This window comes from Nicotiana sylvestris, chromosome 11, assembly GCF_000393655.2.
Source record: "Nicotiana sylvestris chromosome 11, ASM39365v2, whole genome shotgun sequence".
Taxonomy (NCBI): Eukaryota; Viridiplantae; Streptophyta; class Magnoliopsida; order Solanales; family Solanaceae; genus Nicotiana; species Nicotiana sylvestris.
Genome location: NC_091067.1, coordinates 107951525 through 107970061, shown reverse-complemented (window position 1 = coordinate 107970061; position 18537 = coordinate 107951525). Strand labels below are relative to the sequence as shown.

General features: G+C 41.0%; 2 protein-coding genes across 2 annotated transcripts; one reads left to right on the top strand and one right to left on the bottom strand.

The window, feature by feature from the left end:
• Positions 1-3223: 3223 nt before the first annotated feature.
• On the bottom strand, positions 3224-3658 carry LOC138881451 (uncharacterized). Its single transcript, XM_070161677.1, has one exon. The coding sequence runs from the start codon at positions 3656-3658 to the stop codon at positions 3224-3226; it is 435 nt and encodes a 144-aa protein (XP_070017778.1).
• Positions 3659-15714: 12056 nt separating this feature from the next.
• Positions 15715-17755, top strand: LOC104243676 (uncharacterized). Its single transcript, XM_070162593.1, has one exon. It carries the CDS (start codon positions 15724-15726, stop codon positions 17401-17403), a length of 1680 nt encoding a protein of 559 aa, XP_070018694.1. The 5' UTR covers positions 15715-15723; the 3' UTR covers positions 17404-17755.
• The last annotated feature ends 782 nt before the right edge of the window (positions 17756-18537 follow it).

Below are 18537 nucleotides of genomic sequence, written 5' to 3'. Positions count from 1 at the left end.
TTGCCTCCCAAGAAGCGCCTGATTTAACATCGTGGCACGACACAAGTTACCGTCAAATCACTTTTGATGGAGCAGTGCCACCACGTGGCTGTCATTAATCTTGCCCAGGTAGTGCTTGACCATGTGCCCATTAACTCTTAAAACCTCTCCATTTTTGTTCTTCAAATCAAGTGCACCAAACAGAGTCACAAATACCACTTCAAAAGGTCCACTCCATTTCGACTTAAACTTTCCCGAAAACAGACATAACCGAGAATTCAACAAGAGAAACACATCACCCACTTTGAACTCCTTGCCACGAGCATACTTATCATGAAGGTACTTCATCTTGTCCTTATATAAGGACGAACTGGAGTAGGCATGAAATTGGAATTCATCAAGTTTATTAAGCTACTCCACATGAAGATTTGCTGCCACATCCCATTCAAGATTCAGCTTCCTCAAAGCCCACATGGCCTTGTGCTCTAACTCATCTGGTAGATGGCAAGCTTTACCAAACACCAACCGATACGGAGACATACCAATCGGAGTCTTGTAAGCAGTCCTATAAGCCCATAGAGCATCACCCAATTTCTTTGACCAATCGGTCCTATTTGCATTGACCGTCTTTGACAATATACTTTTGATTTCCTTGTTTGAGACTTCAACTTGGCCACTCGCCTGAGGATGATAAGGAGTAGAAACTTTGTGATTGACACCATACTTTGCAAGCAAAGTGTCAAAAGCTCTATTACAAAAATGATACCGCTCATCACTTATGATTGCACGAGGAGTGCCAAACCTAGTAAAAATGCTCTTCTTGAGAAATGCAACAACACTCCGGGCCTCATTGTTGGGTAAAGCCATGGCTTCAACCCACTTTGAAACATAGTCAACTGCCACAAGAATGTATGTGTTCTCACACGAGCTAACAAACGGGCCCATAAAATCAATTCCCTATGCATCAAAAATATCAACTTCAAGAATGGTATTGAGAGGCATCTCATCTTTCTTCGAAATTCCACCCGCTCTTTGACATTAGTTGCATCTCTTCACAAGTTCATTTGCATCTTTGTACAAAGTTGGCCAATAGAACCCATAACTAAGAACTTTTGAAGCCGTCCTCGTCCCGCCATGATGGCTGCCATAGGGAGAGGAATGACAAGCCTCTAAGATACTCAATTGCTCCTCCTCTGGGACACACCTTCGGATCACACCATCCGTGCACATCTTGAACAAGTATGGCTCATCCCAATAGAAGTTCAAACTATCCCGTTTGAGCTTCTTACTTTAGTTAGAAGAGAGCTCATACGGGATTATACCAGTCATAAGGAAATTAGCAACGTCCGCAAACCATGGCATACCATTCACCGACGCAGAAAGGAGTTGCTCATCGGGAAATAAATCATTGATCTCTAGGCCATCACGAGTCCTTCCCTCCTCCTCCAAGCAAGACAAGTGGTCCGACACTTGGTTTTCACTACCCTCCGGTCCACAATCTCCAAATCAAACTCTTGAAGTAACAAGACTCGTCGCATTAGCCTAGCTTTGGAATCCTTCTTCGTCATCAAGTACCGGAGTGTGGCATGATCGGTATGAACTATGATCTTAGTACCCATGAGATACGGCTGAAATTTCTCCATTGCGAACACAACAGCCAAAAACTCTTTCTCAGTCACCGTGTAGTTTACTTGAGCATCATTCATTGTCTTGTTCGCATAGTACACCGGATGAAACATTTTGTTCACTCTTTAACCCAAAACCCCGACCGCAACATCACTCACGTCACACATGAGCTCAAAAGGTAAGCTCCAATTGGGTGCGGTAATAATAGGAGTGGTGGTAAACTTGTGCTTGAGAAGTTCAAAGGCTTGCATACATCACTCATCGAACACGAACTTGGCATCTTTTACCAATAACTTACACAAGGGGTTCACTACCTTCGAAAAGTCTTTGATAAATCTCCGGTAGAACTCCGCATGCCCAAGAAAACTTCTTACTCCCTTGACAAAAGTAGGGGGAGGGAGCCTTGAAATCATATCAACTTTTGCTTTCTCCACTTCTATACCATGCTTTAAAATTTTATGCCCAAAAACTATGCCCTTCTCAACCATGAAGTGACATTTCTCCCAATTAAGAACAAGATTGGTTTCTTCACAACGGGCCAACACTCTATCAAGATTTTTCAAACATTTATCAAATGAGTCACCCATAACACTAATGTTGTTAATGAACACCTCCAAAATATCATCCACCATATCGGTGAAAATGGCCATCATACAATGCTGGAATATAGTCGGTGCATTACATAACCCAAAAGGCATCCTAGAAAAAGCAAAGGTACCATATGGACAAGTGAATGTGGTCTTCTCCTGATCTTACGAAGCGATCAAAATTTTGTTGTACCCAGAATACCCATCCAAGAAACAGTAGAAGTGCCTCCCAGCAAGTCTGTCTAACATCTGATCAAGAAAAGGCAATGAAAAATGATCCTTTCGGGTCACTTTATTCAACTTGCGATAATCCATGCACACCCTCCACCCGGTGACGGTCCTGGTAGGAATCAACTCATTTTGTGCATTGGTAACCATGGTTATACCACCCTTCTTTGGCACACATTGCTCCGGCGAAGTCCAAGAGCTATCAGAGATGGGGTACACAACCCCGACATCCAACCACTTGATCACCTCCTTTTTCACAACTTCTTGCATTGCCTCGTTCAACCTCCTTTGATGTTCCAATGAGGGCATTGCATCATCTTCCAGAATAATCTTGTGCATACAAAATGCGGGGCTTATCCCCCGAATATTAGCTAAGGTCCATCCAATTGCCTTCTTCCGCTTTTGAAGCACCGCCAATGTGGCATCAACCTGCATGTTAGTAAGACAAGAGGAAATAATAACTGGCAAAGTTGAACTAGGGACTAAGAATTCATACCTAAGGTGTGGAGGCAACGACTTCAACTCCAACACCGGAGGTTCCTCAATTGAATGTTTTGTTGGTGGAGTCTTCCGATTCGCAAGATCCAAAGAGAGTTTCCTAGGCTCATAAGAATATGAGCCCATTCCATGCAAAGCATTCATACACTCCACTCGTCATTCATCCTCATTTACATCACGATTCAACAATATTGCCTCTAGAGAGTCCTCCACATTGATCATTGCACTAGTATCATCAACTATCACTGTCGTGACAAGGTCCACAAAAGAGCATGCTTCAGAACTGTTGGGCTTCTTCATTGACTTCACACATGAAAGACCACTTTCTCATCACCCACCCGGAAGGTGAGTTCCCCTGCTTCCACATCAACTAAGGCCTTCGCAGTAGTAAGTAAAGGTCTTCCCAATATGATTGGAACCTCATAATCTACCTCACAATCCAAAATCACAAAATCGGCTGGTAAGATAAATTTGTCCACCCGGACAAGAACATCATCAATAATAACCAATGGTCTCTTCATAGTTCTGTCCGCCATTTGCAATCTCATAGAAGTCAGCCTCGGTTTCCCAATACCCAAAGTCTTGAAAATTGAGTAGGGCATCAAGTTGAGACTTGCCCCCAAATCACAAAGAGGTTTTCCAAAGTCCGCACTCCCAATGGTGCAAGGAATGGTGAAAGCACCTGGATCTTCTAGCTTTGGGGCCATTGAGTGCACTATTGCACTAACTTGGTTGGTCATCTTGATATTTTAACAACCCATGGATCTTTTCTTTGTCACCAAGTCCTTCATGAATTTAGCATAACCTGGCATTTGCTCTAGAGCCTCCACCAAAGGCACATTAATGGATAATCTCTTCATCATGTCAATAAACTTCTTAAACTGATTCTCATTTTTCTACTTCGCGAGCTTTTGAGGATAAGGTGGAGGTGGCCTTGGCAAAGGAGCCTTGGCTTTAGGCACAACCGTTTCCGGCATGTCTATTACGTGTTCCCTAAACGGGTTCACGTCATTCTGAGTTTCCACCTCGGCTTCTTGGATATCAATCCTCACTTCCTCATTCACGTTCTCATTAATCACATTTTCAACCACCAAAGGAATCTCATCTTCTTGCAACTCAACTTCATCGCTCAAAATTTCTTCTGTTTAGAGGCATTCACATCACCGCCTCGTCCACTTCTTGTAGTTACCACCATTACATGCCCGAAATGCTTCCCACCTTTCGGGTTTACTACCGTATCACTTAGTAGAGCCCCCTTAGGGCGAGTATTCAAGGATTGTAAGATTTGGCCTAATTGAACCTCCAAGTTTCTGATTGAAGTATTGTGGAAAGCCAACTGAGCATCAGAATCTGCATTCTTTTTCACCATCTGTTCAAACATCATTTCAATTCTTCCCATTTCATTGTTGGAAGAACTAGGACCTTGGGATAGAAATGGGGGTGGATTGTTCGGTTGTTGATATATTGGGGGCCTTTGAAAGCCTTGCCCCCGATTTTCTTGATTGCCATTGTTCCAACTACCCTAATTGTTGTTACCACCCCAGTTGTTATTGTTGCCATTCCAATTACCCTGATTGTTCTGATTACCCCAATTGGAATTTTGGTTGTTGTTCCCCCAATTACTATTCCATTGTTATTGTTGATTGCCCCAATTGCCTTAGGGTCTCCACTGTTGTTGGTTTGAAGAATTACCCATTTGGCCGTGATAATTTTTCACATATTGCACTTCTTCATTCTTCCCATCATAACCATCATCTTGGAATCCACTACTATCATTGTCATATTGATCCGAACTCCCTTGGTTATGTTGACCTCTTTGTCTTCTTTTGTTCACTAGCATGTTGACACCCTCCATAACATTTACTTGGAGTGAATTTTGAACCTACTGTAATTGTGTCTTTGCTAACTGGTTCATTGTTGTTGTCAGCTCTGCTATTGCCTGCCCATGATCATGTAGCTCTTTGTGCAAGTGAGTGACCGTGGGGTCACCCTGTGGCACATTGGCTCTGCTTTGCCAAGTGGGGGACGTGTCAGCCATTTCATCAAGAATGTCACAAGCCTCATCATAAGACAGCTTCATGAAATTACCCCCAGCAAGTTGGTTCACTATGCACTGATTTGTTGTGTTAATATCCCGGTAGAATCTCCATTGTATCATTGCCTCAGTCATATCATTGTTGGGACATTCCTTTACCATGGTTCTGTATCTCTCCCATATCTTATGTAATGGTTCGGTGGGCTCCTACTTGAAAGCTAAGATCTCATCTCTCAATGCTGCCATGTGCCCCGACGAGAAAAACTTTGCAATGAATTTATCCTCCAACTCATCCCAAGTAGTGATGGAATGGTTGAATAGTCGTTCAAGCCAATCCAATGCCTTCCCTCTAAGTGAGAAAGGGAATAATCTCAACCGAAGTGCATCCTCTGACACTTTAGTTTGCTTGCTCCCCCAACAAGTATCCACGAAATCCTTGAGATGTTTATAAGCATTCTGATTGGGAGCACCCGTGAAATACCTTCGCTGCTCCAACAATGTCAGCATCATATTTGTAATTTGAAAAATGCTCGCCCGGATTCGGGGTAGGAGAATTGCACTAGCATATCTTTGGTTGGGAAGCACTCGAAGAGCCACTCTTGGAGGTAGCGGAGGAGGGTCATGAACATTATCATTGTCCTGGCCGCCTCTCCTTTGTCCTTGAGGTACAATAGGAACCTCATCATCAATATTGTCATCTACCTCCTCCCCCCGGTGGAAGATCTCAAAGAGGTGCGTTGTTTGCTGCCATTTTGTACCTGAATTTGCGACACACACAAACTAGTAACGGAGAAGGAAAGAAGAACAATACACAAAACTATTTAGATTGATAGCCAAAACCATTAGCTCCCCGACAACGGCGCCAAAAAGTGATCAGAGCCAACCCTACACCACTACAAAGTGTCGAGAGCGGTCGAAGCAGCTTTTACCCGAGATGGTCGGGATCGAATCCACAGGGAGCTAGAAGTGGGAATTGGATTCCTATCTAAACTAGAAATGCGTGGTGCTCTTAATTACACTTCCAATAATCTTTTTGTTGGTTGTTATTTCTAATATTTATGCTACTGATAAGCTAAATTAAACTAAGTATGATTGCTTGTAAGGTTTTCTAAATAGTTAAAGAAGCACTAGGGAAGTGACTTTCTCCTAGGTGAATACTTGACGGGATCTAAAGCCTAAGGCAAAGACGTTATGTTGGGGATTGTGATATAACCAATGCACGAAATTACTCACTCTATACCTCTCGGTAGCTTGAGTGACTTTGCCCTAATTAACTTTCTCAAGACCAATTGGGTGTCAAAATTGTGCAAACAATATAGGCTCAAGTCGGGTATTACCATCTCTAGGTTTAACCCTTTAATTGGGGCTATCAATCTCTTGATTACACCCCCATTCCTTGTTGGACTGATTTTCCTAGACTCAAGCTCTCTTTCTCAAGAAGAATCCAAGTCAAATAGGCACAAATTAGTGTTTACAACCACTAATTCAACATGGAAGACAAAAATCAGTCCAAATATCAACTACCCATAAACATCTAAGCCTTAAATCAAAAGACCCATCAAATACCCACACTAGGGTTGTGCCACAACCCTAGCTAATGGGTCTAGCTACTCATAATAATGGAATAAAATAGATAAATAGACGAAGAATAACCCATATGATTTAATTATAAAATAAGATAAAGAAGATTCAGTGTAATCTAGCTACAAATTACTCAAAATGGACATAAAACGTCGTTCACGTGCTCTGGTCTCTAACAGATTACAAAAGATAGCCTAAAATGTGAAAAGAAAGTATTTATACTAGGCCAAATTTTCTGGAAAAATATACCCCTGACGAAGTATTGCGGTCCGCATAAAATGCACCGCGGGCCGCATAAAATGCACCGCGATCGCGGTGGCTTCAATTGCAGTCTGCACAAAAAGGATCACGGACCGCATTGGCTTCCAACAGTTGAAATCCCAGCTCTCTGAATCTCTGCTCCGCGGACCGCATAAACTCGATTGCGGCCGCGGTGAGGCTACTGCGGTCCACACAAAATGGTTTGCGGTCGTAGTGCTTGAGCTTCCAAAGTTGCACTTCTCTGAATCTCCTCACCGCGAACCGCACTAAATGGACTGCGGTCGCGGTGGGTTTGTTGTAACTGTGCTTTGACTTGTTTTTGGTACTTGTGCATGTTTCAATCCTTTTTGAGTTGGTTTTGACTAATTGTCACCTTTTTGACCAAACCCTGCAAACAAGTACAACATGTAAGCCTTTGGGACTATTTTGTATACATTTTTAATCAAAACTCAAGTAAAGAGGAGTGTAAAATGAACTATAATCCCTAGTTATCACGAGCTAACTCCAAGAACCTCATCTCATACTGCGTCACAGTCATCTCTCCCTAATGCAACCACTCGAACTACCTGCGCAGCTCTTCTTTGCGAGACTGTGGCACATACTTCTCCAAAAAGAGAACGAAGAACTGCTGCCAGGTAAGGGGTGTTGCACCAATAGGCTTACGCCTCTCATAAGCCTCCCACCGAGTGAAGGCAGCTCCAGAAAACTGAAAAGTAGTGAAAGCGACCCTGCTGGTCTCCAGAATACCCGTAGGCGGCATCATGACCGGGTCCGGTTTTAGGGTCGTGACAAGTTGGTATCAGAGCCTAGGTTACATAGGTCTCACGAGTCATGAGCAGGTTTTGTAGAGTCTTGCGGATTAGTACGGAGACGTCTGTATTTATCATCGGGAGGCTACAGAACCTTTAGGAAAAACTTCATATTCTTGAAATTCTTGTCGTGAGAATCTGTCGATCCGAGTACTAAACTTCTGTTATTCTATTCTATCATAGATGTTAAGGACACGAGCGAACGGTCAGGATGGACGACCACCAGTTCCACCAGCTATGGATAGTATCCATTTAAAACAGTTATAATAATTCAATTTAAGTCATTAATAAGTGATAAATCCCAAAATAGAGTGTAGCATAACACTTGCGAAAATAAACACAACCTAACATCGGGGTGTCACCAGTCATGAGCATCTAAAACATCGGTCTAAAAGTACGAATAGTCTACACAGTCTTGTACAGAACTAATACTATGGAAACTAAGATAAGAGGGAGAAGCACTGGGTTGCGAACGCCGAGCAACTACCTAGTGAACTCCGAACAGCCTGCTAGAAGCAATTAGCCCTGGCTAACGGGACCTGAGGCTCCGAATCTGCACACAGGGTGCAGGGAATAATGTGAATACGCCAAATAAGTGAGTAATAAAAGTAAAGGTAGCTGGTTCAGTATAAGCTTCTTTAAAACCAATACAATGCAATAAAATAGTGAAAACTTGTAAAAACACCTTGGTTCAGTATAAGCTTCTTTAAAACACCTTTTAACAGTTAAACGAGTGAATGAAAAAACAGTGGGAAAAGATATACACTTAAATCCATCCCCTCGGGCAAAGTACCAACAGAATCAGCCCCTCGGGCTATCTCACAATCACTCGTATCAGCCCCTCGGGCAATAGCATGGAATAACATCAGCCCCTCGGTCTATGACACGTCTCACATTGGGTACCCGCGCTCACTAGGGATGTATAGACTTCGTGAGGGGCCCCTTTCGGCCCAAACGCAATAACAAGCCATCTCGAGGCATAATCAAACAGGCTCTCGGCCTCATATCAAGCCATCTTGTGGCGTACAACTCAGGCCTAGGCCTCATAATCATGAATCAGTGGCGCGTAGCCCGATCCCATAATAACCTCACAACATAGTCCCTCGGCCCTACTCAGTCAAAAATCTCTAAAAGCCACTCGGGCATAATAAAATATGATGCTCGACTCAAAATATCTTTTAAGATGTCAAAACAAAGTAAACATAGCTGAGTTATGAAAATAGTAGAATATAGGAGTACAAATATAAAGTCAAAACAGTGAGGAATATTAGTAAAAATCCCCTAAGGGTCCAAAACAGTTGGCACGAGGCCCAAATATGGCATTTTGCCCAAAACATGATGATAGCAAACAGTTTTCAATCAAATACGCAGTTAAACAGTCATATGGGATGGACTAGGTCACAATCCCCAATGGTGTACGACACCACACTCGTCATCTAGCGTGTTTGTCACCTCAAAATAGCACAACGATGTGAAATCCAGGCTTTCATACCCTCAGGACAATATTTACAATCATTACTCACCTCTATCCGGTCCAAACTCCAGTCTGCGATGCCTTTGCCTCTCGAATCGGCCTCCGGATGCTCCAAATCTAACCAAAATCAGTACATAACCATCAAAATATTCTAAGGGAACATAGCCCACTCGAAAGTAATCAAATTACAACACAAATCCCAAAATTGGCCAAACCCGACCCCTGGGCCCACATCTCGGAATTCGATAAAAATTACATCAATAGACTCATTGTCTTCCCACAAGTTCATACGTATCAAATACATCAAAATCAGACCACAAATGACCCCTCAAATCCCTAAATTTAGGTCTCCAATTTCCAAGCCCTAACTTCAAATTTTTAGGCTTAAATTCCACAAATTCCATGATTAATTAGGTAGAAAACACATTAGGATTGAGTATTAAGTCCATAAATCTTACATCCAAGTGTTCCCCCCTTGATTCCCTCTTCAATCCTCTTCAAAAAGCTCTAAAATCACCTAAAAATGGTGAAACTTAGGCTAAAAATTGTTGAATTGATCTTTTAAAATGCCCAGCACTTAAAACCTCTTCTTCGCGAATGCGGTCAATGCCTCGCGTTCGCGAAGCACAACCTGCCGTTTACCACTTTTCCTTCATCGCGAACGCAACACCCATATGTGAAAGCGAAGCCTCAGCCTTCCCACCCATCGCAAACGCGACCCCACACCCGCGAACGTGAAGCTCACTGACCCCAACCCTTCGCGAATGCAGGACCTCCATAAGGGAAAAAGAGTGGTAACTCATGAAACGACTGGCCGGGTCATTACATAAACGCGGTCCATAATAAGAGAATCTCCCACAAGAATAGAAACATAAACATGGGATCTCAAAGAATCCCGAGATACGCCCAAATGCGGGGCAAAATAAGAGGACACATAAGAATAAATGGAGCCTAGATCAAATAAAACCAATGCATATCTATGACAAACCAGTGCAATACCTATGATGATAGAATCGGAGGCAACAGCCTTAGTACGGGCAAGAAGGTCATAATATTTGGCCTGGCCTCCCCCCCTAGGGCGACCTCTACCTGCCCGACCTCCACCTCTAGCTGGCTAGGCAGGTGGGGCAGCAACTGGTGTTGTGATCATGGCCTGGGAACTCTACGGAGCACGTTTTGGATGAGAAGTCTGTGGATGTGCACCCCTCCTAAGTCTAGGGCAATCTCTCACCATATGGTATGTGTCGCCATACTCAAAACAAGCTTTAGGAGGAAGTGGCGGCTGTGACTGGCTCGGGCTAGGTCTGCTGGATTGACCACTGAAAGCACCCCGTGCATGAAGCACACTAGATATTGGAGGTGCATAATAAGGCTCTTGAGGTCTAGGAGGAGCTGGAATACCACTGGCTATTGGAAGAGCTGAATGAACGGGGTGACTCATATAACCCCTACCATGACGAACTGCATCTGGGGCACGGGCACTGGAATAATGGCCCGACTCTCGAGATCTCTTGGCCTCTCTCTCCTCTCTATCCCGAGTATGCATGCTCTCTACTCTCCTAGCAATAATCACCACCTGCTGATAAGAGTTATCCATCTCCAACTCCCGGGCCAAGCTAGATCTAATGCTAGGAATAAGCCCCTCAATAAACCGGTGAATGCCTAGCCAAGTTAATGAAACGGACAGCATGCTCCGAAATAGTCATAGTACCTGGCGCAAATGTTCAAAATCTGCGCGCCATGCATCCCTGAGGCTCTAAGGAACATACTCCCTCAAAAACATATCTGAAAACTGGGTCCATGTAAGGGAAGCTACCTCAATTGGGCTGTCCAACTCATAAGTACGCCACCACTGATAGATTGCTCCTTGAAGCTGGATGGCAGTGAAAAAACCCCCACTCGATCATGATATACCTATAGTGCAGAGGATACGGTAGCACTCCTCCAGAAATCCCAGAGCATCATCTAATGCTAGACTACTGAATATAGGAGGCTTGCACTTCTTGAACCTCTCAAGCCTCAGTTGCTTATCCTCTGAAGCTGTTGCGCTGAACTGGGGCTACAAACGGTACCTGTATAACCTATGGGATCTGATCAACCTGAACCCGCTGCTCAGGAGTGCGGGCGGCGGGATTCTGTGCTCCTCCCCAGGCCTAAGATGTGGCTGCAGTAAGGGGAATCAACCCTACCTGAGCTAAAGTGGTGTACATGCTCACAAACTGTGCAAGGGTCTCCTGAAGAGCTGGGAATAGTAGTAGCAGTAGGCGTATTAGGTGCCTGGGCTCCGGCTGGAGTTGCTAGTGGATCTTCTATGGTAGCTTGCGTAGGTTCTCTGGCTGCACCACGTGCGCGTCCTCGACCTCTACCCCGGCCCCAACCTCTGGTGGCTCTAGCAGAGGGCACGGGTGCCTGGTCATCTCCGGTAGCACGTGTCCTCATCATCTGTGAGAGAATAGAAGATAGAGGTTTAAAATTTTGATATTGAAATCTCGCACGACAAGGATATTAAATGAAGTGGTATTTTTCCTAGCAGTTACATAGCCTCTTGTAGATAAGTACAAATGTCTCCGTACCGATCTACAAGGCTCTAATAAACTGGCTTGTGATTCATGACTCCTATGAAACTAGAGCTCTAATACCAACTTGTCATGACCCAAGTTCTCCCTCCATGAACTATCGTGATGGCACCTAGTCTCTACGATTAGGTAAGCCTAACAAATTACAGAAAAAGGAAATGAAATATGAAACTGGCAAGTTAAGGGTAAAATAAAAGGGTTTAAAATGCCGCTCGGCATATACAATACACACTCTCAGAACTAAATCAAAACTCCTAAAACTCAGAATCTTATGAAATCACAAGCTATAGAAACTACACAATGTTCTAAATCTAGAATGTCTAATCAAAAGTAAATACAGGAAGTCTAAATCTAAATGAGAGAATAGAGAGGGACTTCTAGGTATGCGGACGCGGCGGATATACCTCGAAGTCTCTGATATCGCCCGACTCACTGATAGAACGGTTGAGCAGAAGAACCTAGATCTGCACACGAAATAAAAATATGTGCAGGAAAGAGCATTAGTACACCACAGCGGTACCCAGAAAGAATCTACAGTTCTATCCAAGTTCGTATCAAGAAAACAGAGATTTCTATTCGAAACATGCTGCACAGAACTCAAGTAAACAGTTTAAGTAGATAGAACAGTTAAGTCACTTAAGCATGCTTTCCTAAGCTAAACAGTAGGCTTTAAATACAAGTAGTGTTCAACAAAAAGGAAACACAGATATTTACTTGATGAAAACGGGGTTTTCCAACAATTAGCACGTGTACGCACTCGTCACCTCAAGTACATGGTATTCATATAACAACAATACCAAATCTTAAGGGGAGTTTCCCTACACAAGGTTAGGCAAGCCACTTACTCGAACCAGCTCAAAATGAATCCGAAATCATGCCCTTGCCACGAGTATCCAACTCCGAGTGGCCCAAATCCAATCAAATAAATTTCATAATGTAAATATAACTACAAACAATGAATTTAGCTAAAGGAATCAAAGCTAAGGTAAGAAAATAGAAAAACGCCCAAAATTCGGCCCACGCCTCGGAATCGGGTAAAAATTACGAATTATGAACACTCATTCACTCACGAGCACACTCGAACAAAAGTCACCAAAATCCGACGCCAAAATCTCACTGAAAACTCGAATTTTAAATTGGGGAACTTTTCTCCCATTTTCAAACTTTTACCCTCAATTTTCTTAATTAGAAGAGGAAAACAACAATAGATTGTAGTATTATGATCAAAATCGAGTTAGAATTAATTACCCAATGATTCTCCTTCAAAACCCCTCGAAAAATCGTCTCCCACCGAGCTCCGATTCCACTTTTGTGTTATGAAATTTCAAACCCTCAAATTTTCTATAAATGCCCAGCGATTTTCGCATCTGCGGTTCATGGAGCCGCACCTACAGTCCCGCACCTGCAGCTTGGGCTCCGCATCTGCGAATTTCATTAACTCCCTAGGCACCGCACCTGCGTTCCTTTCTCCGCAAATATGGTCCGCTTTTACGGTCCTTGAGCTGCATCTGCGGTCACTGTCCTTTGTGCCCCAAACCGCACCTACGAGCTCTTTCCTAACTTCGGTAGGCCACACCTGCGGGCTCCTCACCGCAGGTGCGAAAATACCAGAAGCGGCAAACTTCAGAATTAGCCTAAGTCTAAATTTCAACTTCCATTAAGCATCTGAAACTCACCCGAGGCCCCTGGGACCTCAACCAAATATACCAACCAATCCTAAAACATCATATGAACTCAGTCGAACCCTCAAATCATATTAACCAATGCTAGAACCAAGAATCACCCTTCAATCTAAGGCTAATGAACATAAAACCTTAAGAATTCTACAACCGATGCCGAAACCATCCAAACCATGTCCGATTGACCCTAAATTTTGGCACAAGCCGCATTCAATATTATGGAGCTATTCCAACTTTCGGAATGGGATTCCGACGCCGATATCAAAATTTCACTATCGATCCGGAAACTTCAAAAATTTCACTTTCGGCATTTCAAGCCTAAATAAGCTACGGACCTCCAAAACACAATCCGAACACGCCTCTAAGTCCGAAATCACTCAACGGAGCTAACGGAATTGACGGAATTCCATTCCGAGGCCGTCTTCATACTATTCCGATTATGGTCCAAATTCTAAAGCTTAAGCTCTCATTTAGGGACTAAATGTCCCAAAACACTCCGAAACTCAAAACGAATCTTTCCGGCAAATTATAATAGCAGAAATAAATACAAAGAAAGTAGTTAATAGGAGATCGGGGCGTTAATTCTCAAAACGAATGGCCAGGTCTTACACTCTTTGCCTAAAAAATATATTTATCTTTTTTTCTCAATTTTTTGGATTTTCCTTCCTTTTTCTTCCATTTACGTGTTAGATTAAATAACACAAAAAGACATTCTTAAATGCTCTTAAATCTTAATAATATTTATCATATTGATTGAATCACTAATTAACGAGATCATTATAATTTTAGATGAGTTACAAACTTTTCACCGTAACATTTCCTTTTTCAATAAATTCAATCATATAGATTTCATATACATATTGTCAATCCCCTTTTCTTAGGCGTGTAATATGTTTCAATTGATTTCACGTTTTCGGTGCTAACGGGGGCTTCCGAGTGTATGTTAATAGATTATTGTTTTAGTTGTTTGGCTTCCTACTGTTATCGTTTAGGTATATCAAGTGTGGTTTGAAGTACATTTTGTGTTAAAGTAAAGATTTTTGTTCTTGATGTGCTTTTCTTTGTCTATGGTTTTTCTATTTCACAGGTAATGTGATTCAATATTTGTTATGCTCTTTAATTGTTGCTATGCTCTTTGTATAATATATATGACGGAGGAATTAAATTGGTTTTGCTTCATGCTTTCATGACATGCATTTTATCTTTTTACTTTTTTTTCTTTTTCTCATAGTCATAGTTCGGAAAAAACTATGTTAGTCTTATGTCTCTTCTATTTTCTTTAAATAAATTCTCTAAACGTTAAAAATTAGCATTCAATGGGTAACAAAGAAGTATAGAAATGGAGAGAAACAAATGACGAAAGTTAAGAAGAATAGTGTAGTTATTTAGATGAATAAAAAATTTAAATGTGAGGATGTGTCATTTCTTTTCATAAAACAAATCTATTCTTTGAAAAGGTGTGGTAGTTAATATGTCACTTTGTGTAAGTGTACTATTCTATATACTTTTAGCAACTATAAAGAATTGTTGCACTAGAAAATTTCAATTCTTGAAATTTTTCTCAACATGAAATCGTCATCTTTTTGGCTATTCATCTTCACTCTTTCATTCAGTCTAATTCTAATTTGGCTATTCTTCTTTACTTAATTTTTATAAAGCAATTGACAGATTTAACGGTTCCTCCGAACTTTTATTTGAGTTATTAGAGTGAATATCTACTTTTAAATTATTGAGCTTTGTTGAGATCATTGTTTTGCCAACAAGCCTTTACTAAATTTACAAAGTCTGAATGATTACACCAAAAGGTTTCCAATCTAAAAGTCTTCCCATTGTGAGACGAGTTTTTGGAGGATAATTGAAGCAGCAGAGGATTATGATCCTAGTCCCACAATTAAACGTTAAGGGGCTTCAGTGAATTTTTTTTTTTTTTTTTTTTAAAAAAACATGAAATTCCCATTATTAGATAAGAATGGACATAACAAGAAACAAAAACAAGATTAGCAAAAGTTTTAGAGATTACCTTTTACATCTAAGGCGTGAATGGTAACATTAACTATGCTATTAATCTTTAATCCTCTAAATAAGAATATAAATAACTAAAAATTAGCTTGTGGTGCCATAAAAATCGCTGTTAACCGTTCAGTCTTCTCCAAATTTCCAGCATAATTCAAAGTCTACCGATTTAAGTAATTCTTAGCCGACATAGAATATTGCTTCTAAAAAAATAAAAAATAAACAAAGAATTCTCAACCGACGTAACCTTCAAATACTTGGCCAACAAGGATTTTAGTTTTTAAAAAAACAAATACTTGGTCACCAAGTAAATAATTTTCCTATAAAAATCTTGTTGCACGCCTCTCTTTTCTTCGACTCCACTTAGATTCATTCCAATGGTTTCTCTTGTTGGTCCTCCAGAAATCTATGGCACACAAAAATCTTCCTCCACCATTCAACAATCAGCCCCTACTGTTAGCAATCCCTTTATGGATCTAATGGTTGCAAATTTCAATTCCACAAAATCACAACCCCCTAATATGGGCTACACTGAAAACATGTCAGCAACTTATCTTTCTACTTCAAACCCTTGTTTAGATTTCTTCTTTCATGTTGTTCCTGATACTCCTTCCCAATTCCTTACTAAATATTTACAATTTGCATGGGATCATAATTCTTTAACCGCCTTGAAACTTATTTGCAATTTGCGTGGTGTTCGTGGCACTGGCAAATCTGATAAAGAAGGTTACTACACTGCCGCTTTATGGCTTCATCAATTACACCCTAAAACCCTTGCTTGTAATTTAGAATCCATAGTGAATTTCGGGTATTTCAAGGATTTGCCTGAGATTCTATACAGGCTACTTGAAGGAGCTGATGTGAGAAAAAAGGCTAAAAAGGAAAGAGAATTAAGTAACAGGGTGGGAAGCAAAAAGTTGAATAGATATAAAGTTGGAAAGGACAGAAGTTGGAAACCATTTGGAGGAATTCTAGTATCTAATGAGAGCAAAGTTGAAAATGAGAAACAGAAAACGAGGACTGCCAGAGAGCAGAGGAAAATCGAGATGGCTAAAAAGGCTTTCGAGAGGTATAGGCACGATCCTGATTATAGATTCTTGCACGAGCGTGTATCTGATCTTTTTGCAAATTGTTTGAAGGTGGATCTTGAGTTGTTGAACACTGGGAAATTGAAAGATATCAGCCTTGCAGCTAAATGGTGTCCTTCTTTAGATTCGTCTTTTGATAAGAGAACACTTTTATGTGAAAGCATAGCAAGGAAGGTTTTTACAAGAGAGTCATACTCTGAATATGAAGGAATTGAGGATGCACATTACGCCTATAGAGTGAGGGATCGATTGAGGAAAGAAGTTTTAGTGCCCTTACGCAAAGCTCTGGAATTGCCAGAGGTTTATATTGGGCGAAATGATTGGGGTTCCATTCCTTACAATAGGGTGGCATCAGTCGCTATGAAGTTGTACAAAGACAAGTTTTTGAAACATGATGAAGAAAGATTTAAAGATTATCTTGAGAAAGTGAAACAGGGGAAAGCGAAGATTGCTGCGGGTGCATTGTTGCCTCATCAGATAATAGGAGCACTAAATCACACTGATGACGGGGGTCAAGTTGCTGAGTTGCAATGGAAGAGAATGGTAGATGACTTGTCCCAAAAGGGAAAACTGAAAAATTGTCTTGCTATTTGTGATGTCTCGGGCAGCATGTCGGGTACTCCAATGGAGGTTTCAGTGGCGCTAGGCGTTCTCGTTTCAGAATTAAGTGTCGAGCCTTGGAAAGGAAAGTTGATAACATTCAGCAAGAACCCAAAGCTTCAACTAGTTGAAGGGGAGGATTTAAGGTCCAAGGTTGGGTTTGTGAGAGATATGGAATGGGGAATGAACACTGATTTTCAAAAGGTGTTTGACCTAATACTAAAAGTAGCTGTGAATGGGAAACTAAAGGAGGATGAGATGATCAAGGAAGTGTTTGTGTTCAGTGACATGGAGTTTGATAAGGCTTCAGCAAATCCATGGGAGACAGATTATCAGACTATTGTTAGAAAATTTACAAAGAAAGGTTAAGGGAATTGTGTACCTCAAATTGTGTTTTGGAATTTAAGGGAGTCCAGAGCAACACCAGTGCCAGTAAACCAAAAAGGAGTTGCATTAGTGAGTGGTTTTTCAAAGAATTTGCTGACTTTGTTCTTGGAAGAAAGGGACTTTCATCCCGAAGCTATTATGGAAGCAGCAATTTCTGGTGAAGAGTATCAAAAGCTAGTTGTGCTTGATTGATGTATCAAACTTGGGAATGACTTAATTTTTCCTATTTAGTAAAAGTTGGGTGTTGATGAAAACTTCTGCATTTTTTCCTTAAATATTTAAGAAAAGAAGTTTTTTTTAAGGAAATTGAATATTCAATCTATTTAATATTTCATATGTTACTGTTTTCTTTTCCAGTAGTTTACAAAGGATAGGATGGTTATTTTTAAGCAAAAAGTTAATATACGCTTGGCTATGCCTACGACTCTACTCCCTTTTTTTGGCACTGCCCTGCTGACGCTTTGTTATGTTGCGAGGGATTGCTTGGGTTTGTATTTGTATTACTCCCTCCGTTCCAATTTAATATACGCTTATTGATCATATTTCTTGAACAAATAATATTTTCAATTTTTTTTCTAAAAGAAAGTAGCCAATATTTATGGCCAAACATAAAATTAGTCGAGAGCCTCGTCTAAACTTTTGGAAGTATTAAAAGGATAAATCTTCCTGTTTTTTGTTGTCGTACATGTAAAAGCATTACAACTTCCTACCTCAAAAATTCTTCCGCTAAATTTCTTATTAGGGATAATGTATAAAATCCTCCCCGACCTAAGATCATATTATCAACTATATTCCTTTTTTTTTGGGAGGTCCTATTACCCCTGAACTATTTTAAAGTAAAATTATTTAGCTCTTAAAAAGTTACAACTAGTTGCGTGCAAAGTGGTAAAATACACGCATCTAAAATGTGTATTTCTTACTTAAAATATCTTTTCACCGTTTTCTCCTTCTTCCTTATTTTTCTATTTGCGGACCTTCATTACCATATCCGGCCAAAAGGCAAAAGCCTCATCTGAGCTCCACTATTAAACTTCTTAAAGCATTCTTTTTTCTCTTTCCTAATTTCTCAATCATTTTTCATTTCAATGGCCAGAGCTTGTTAGACGCTAGATGTCC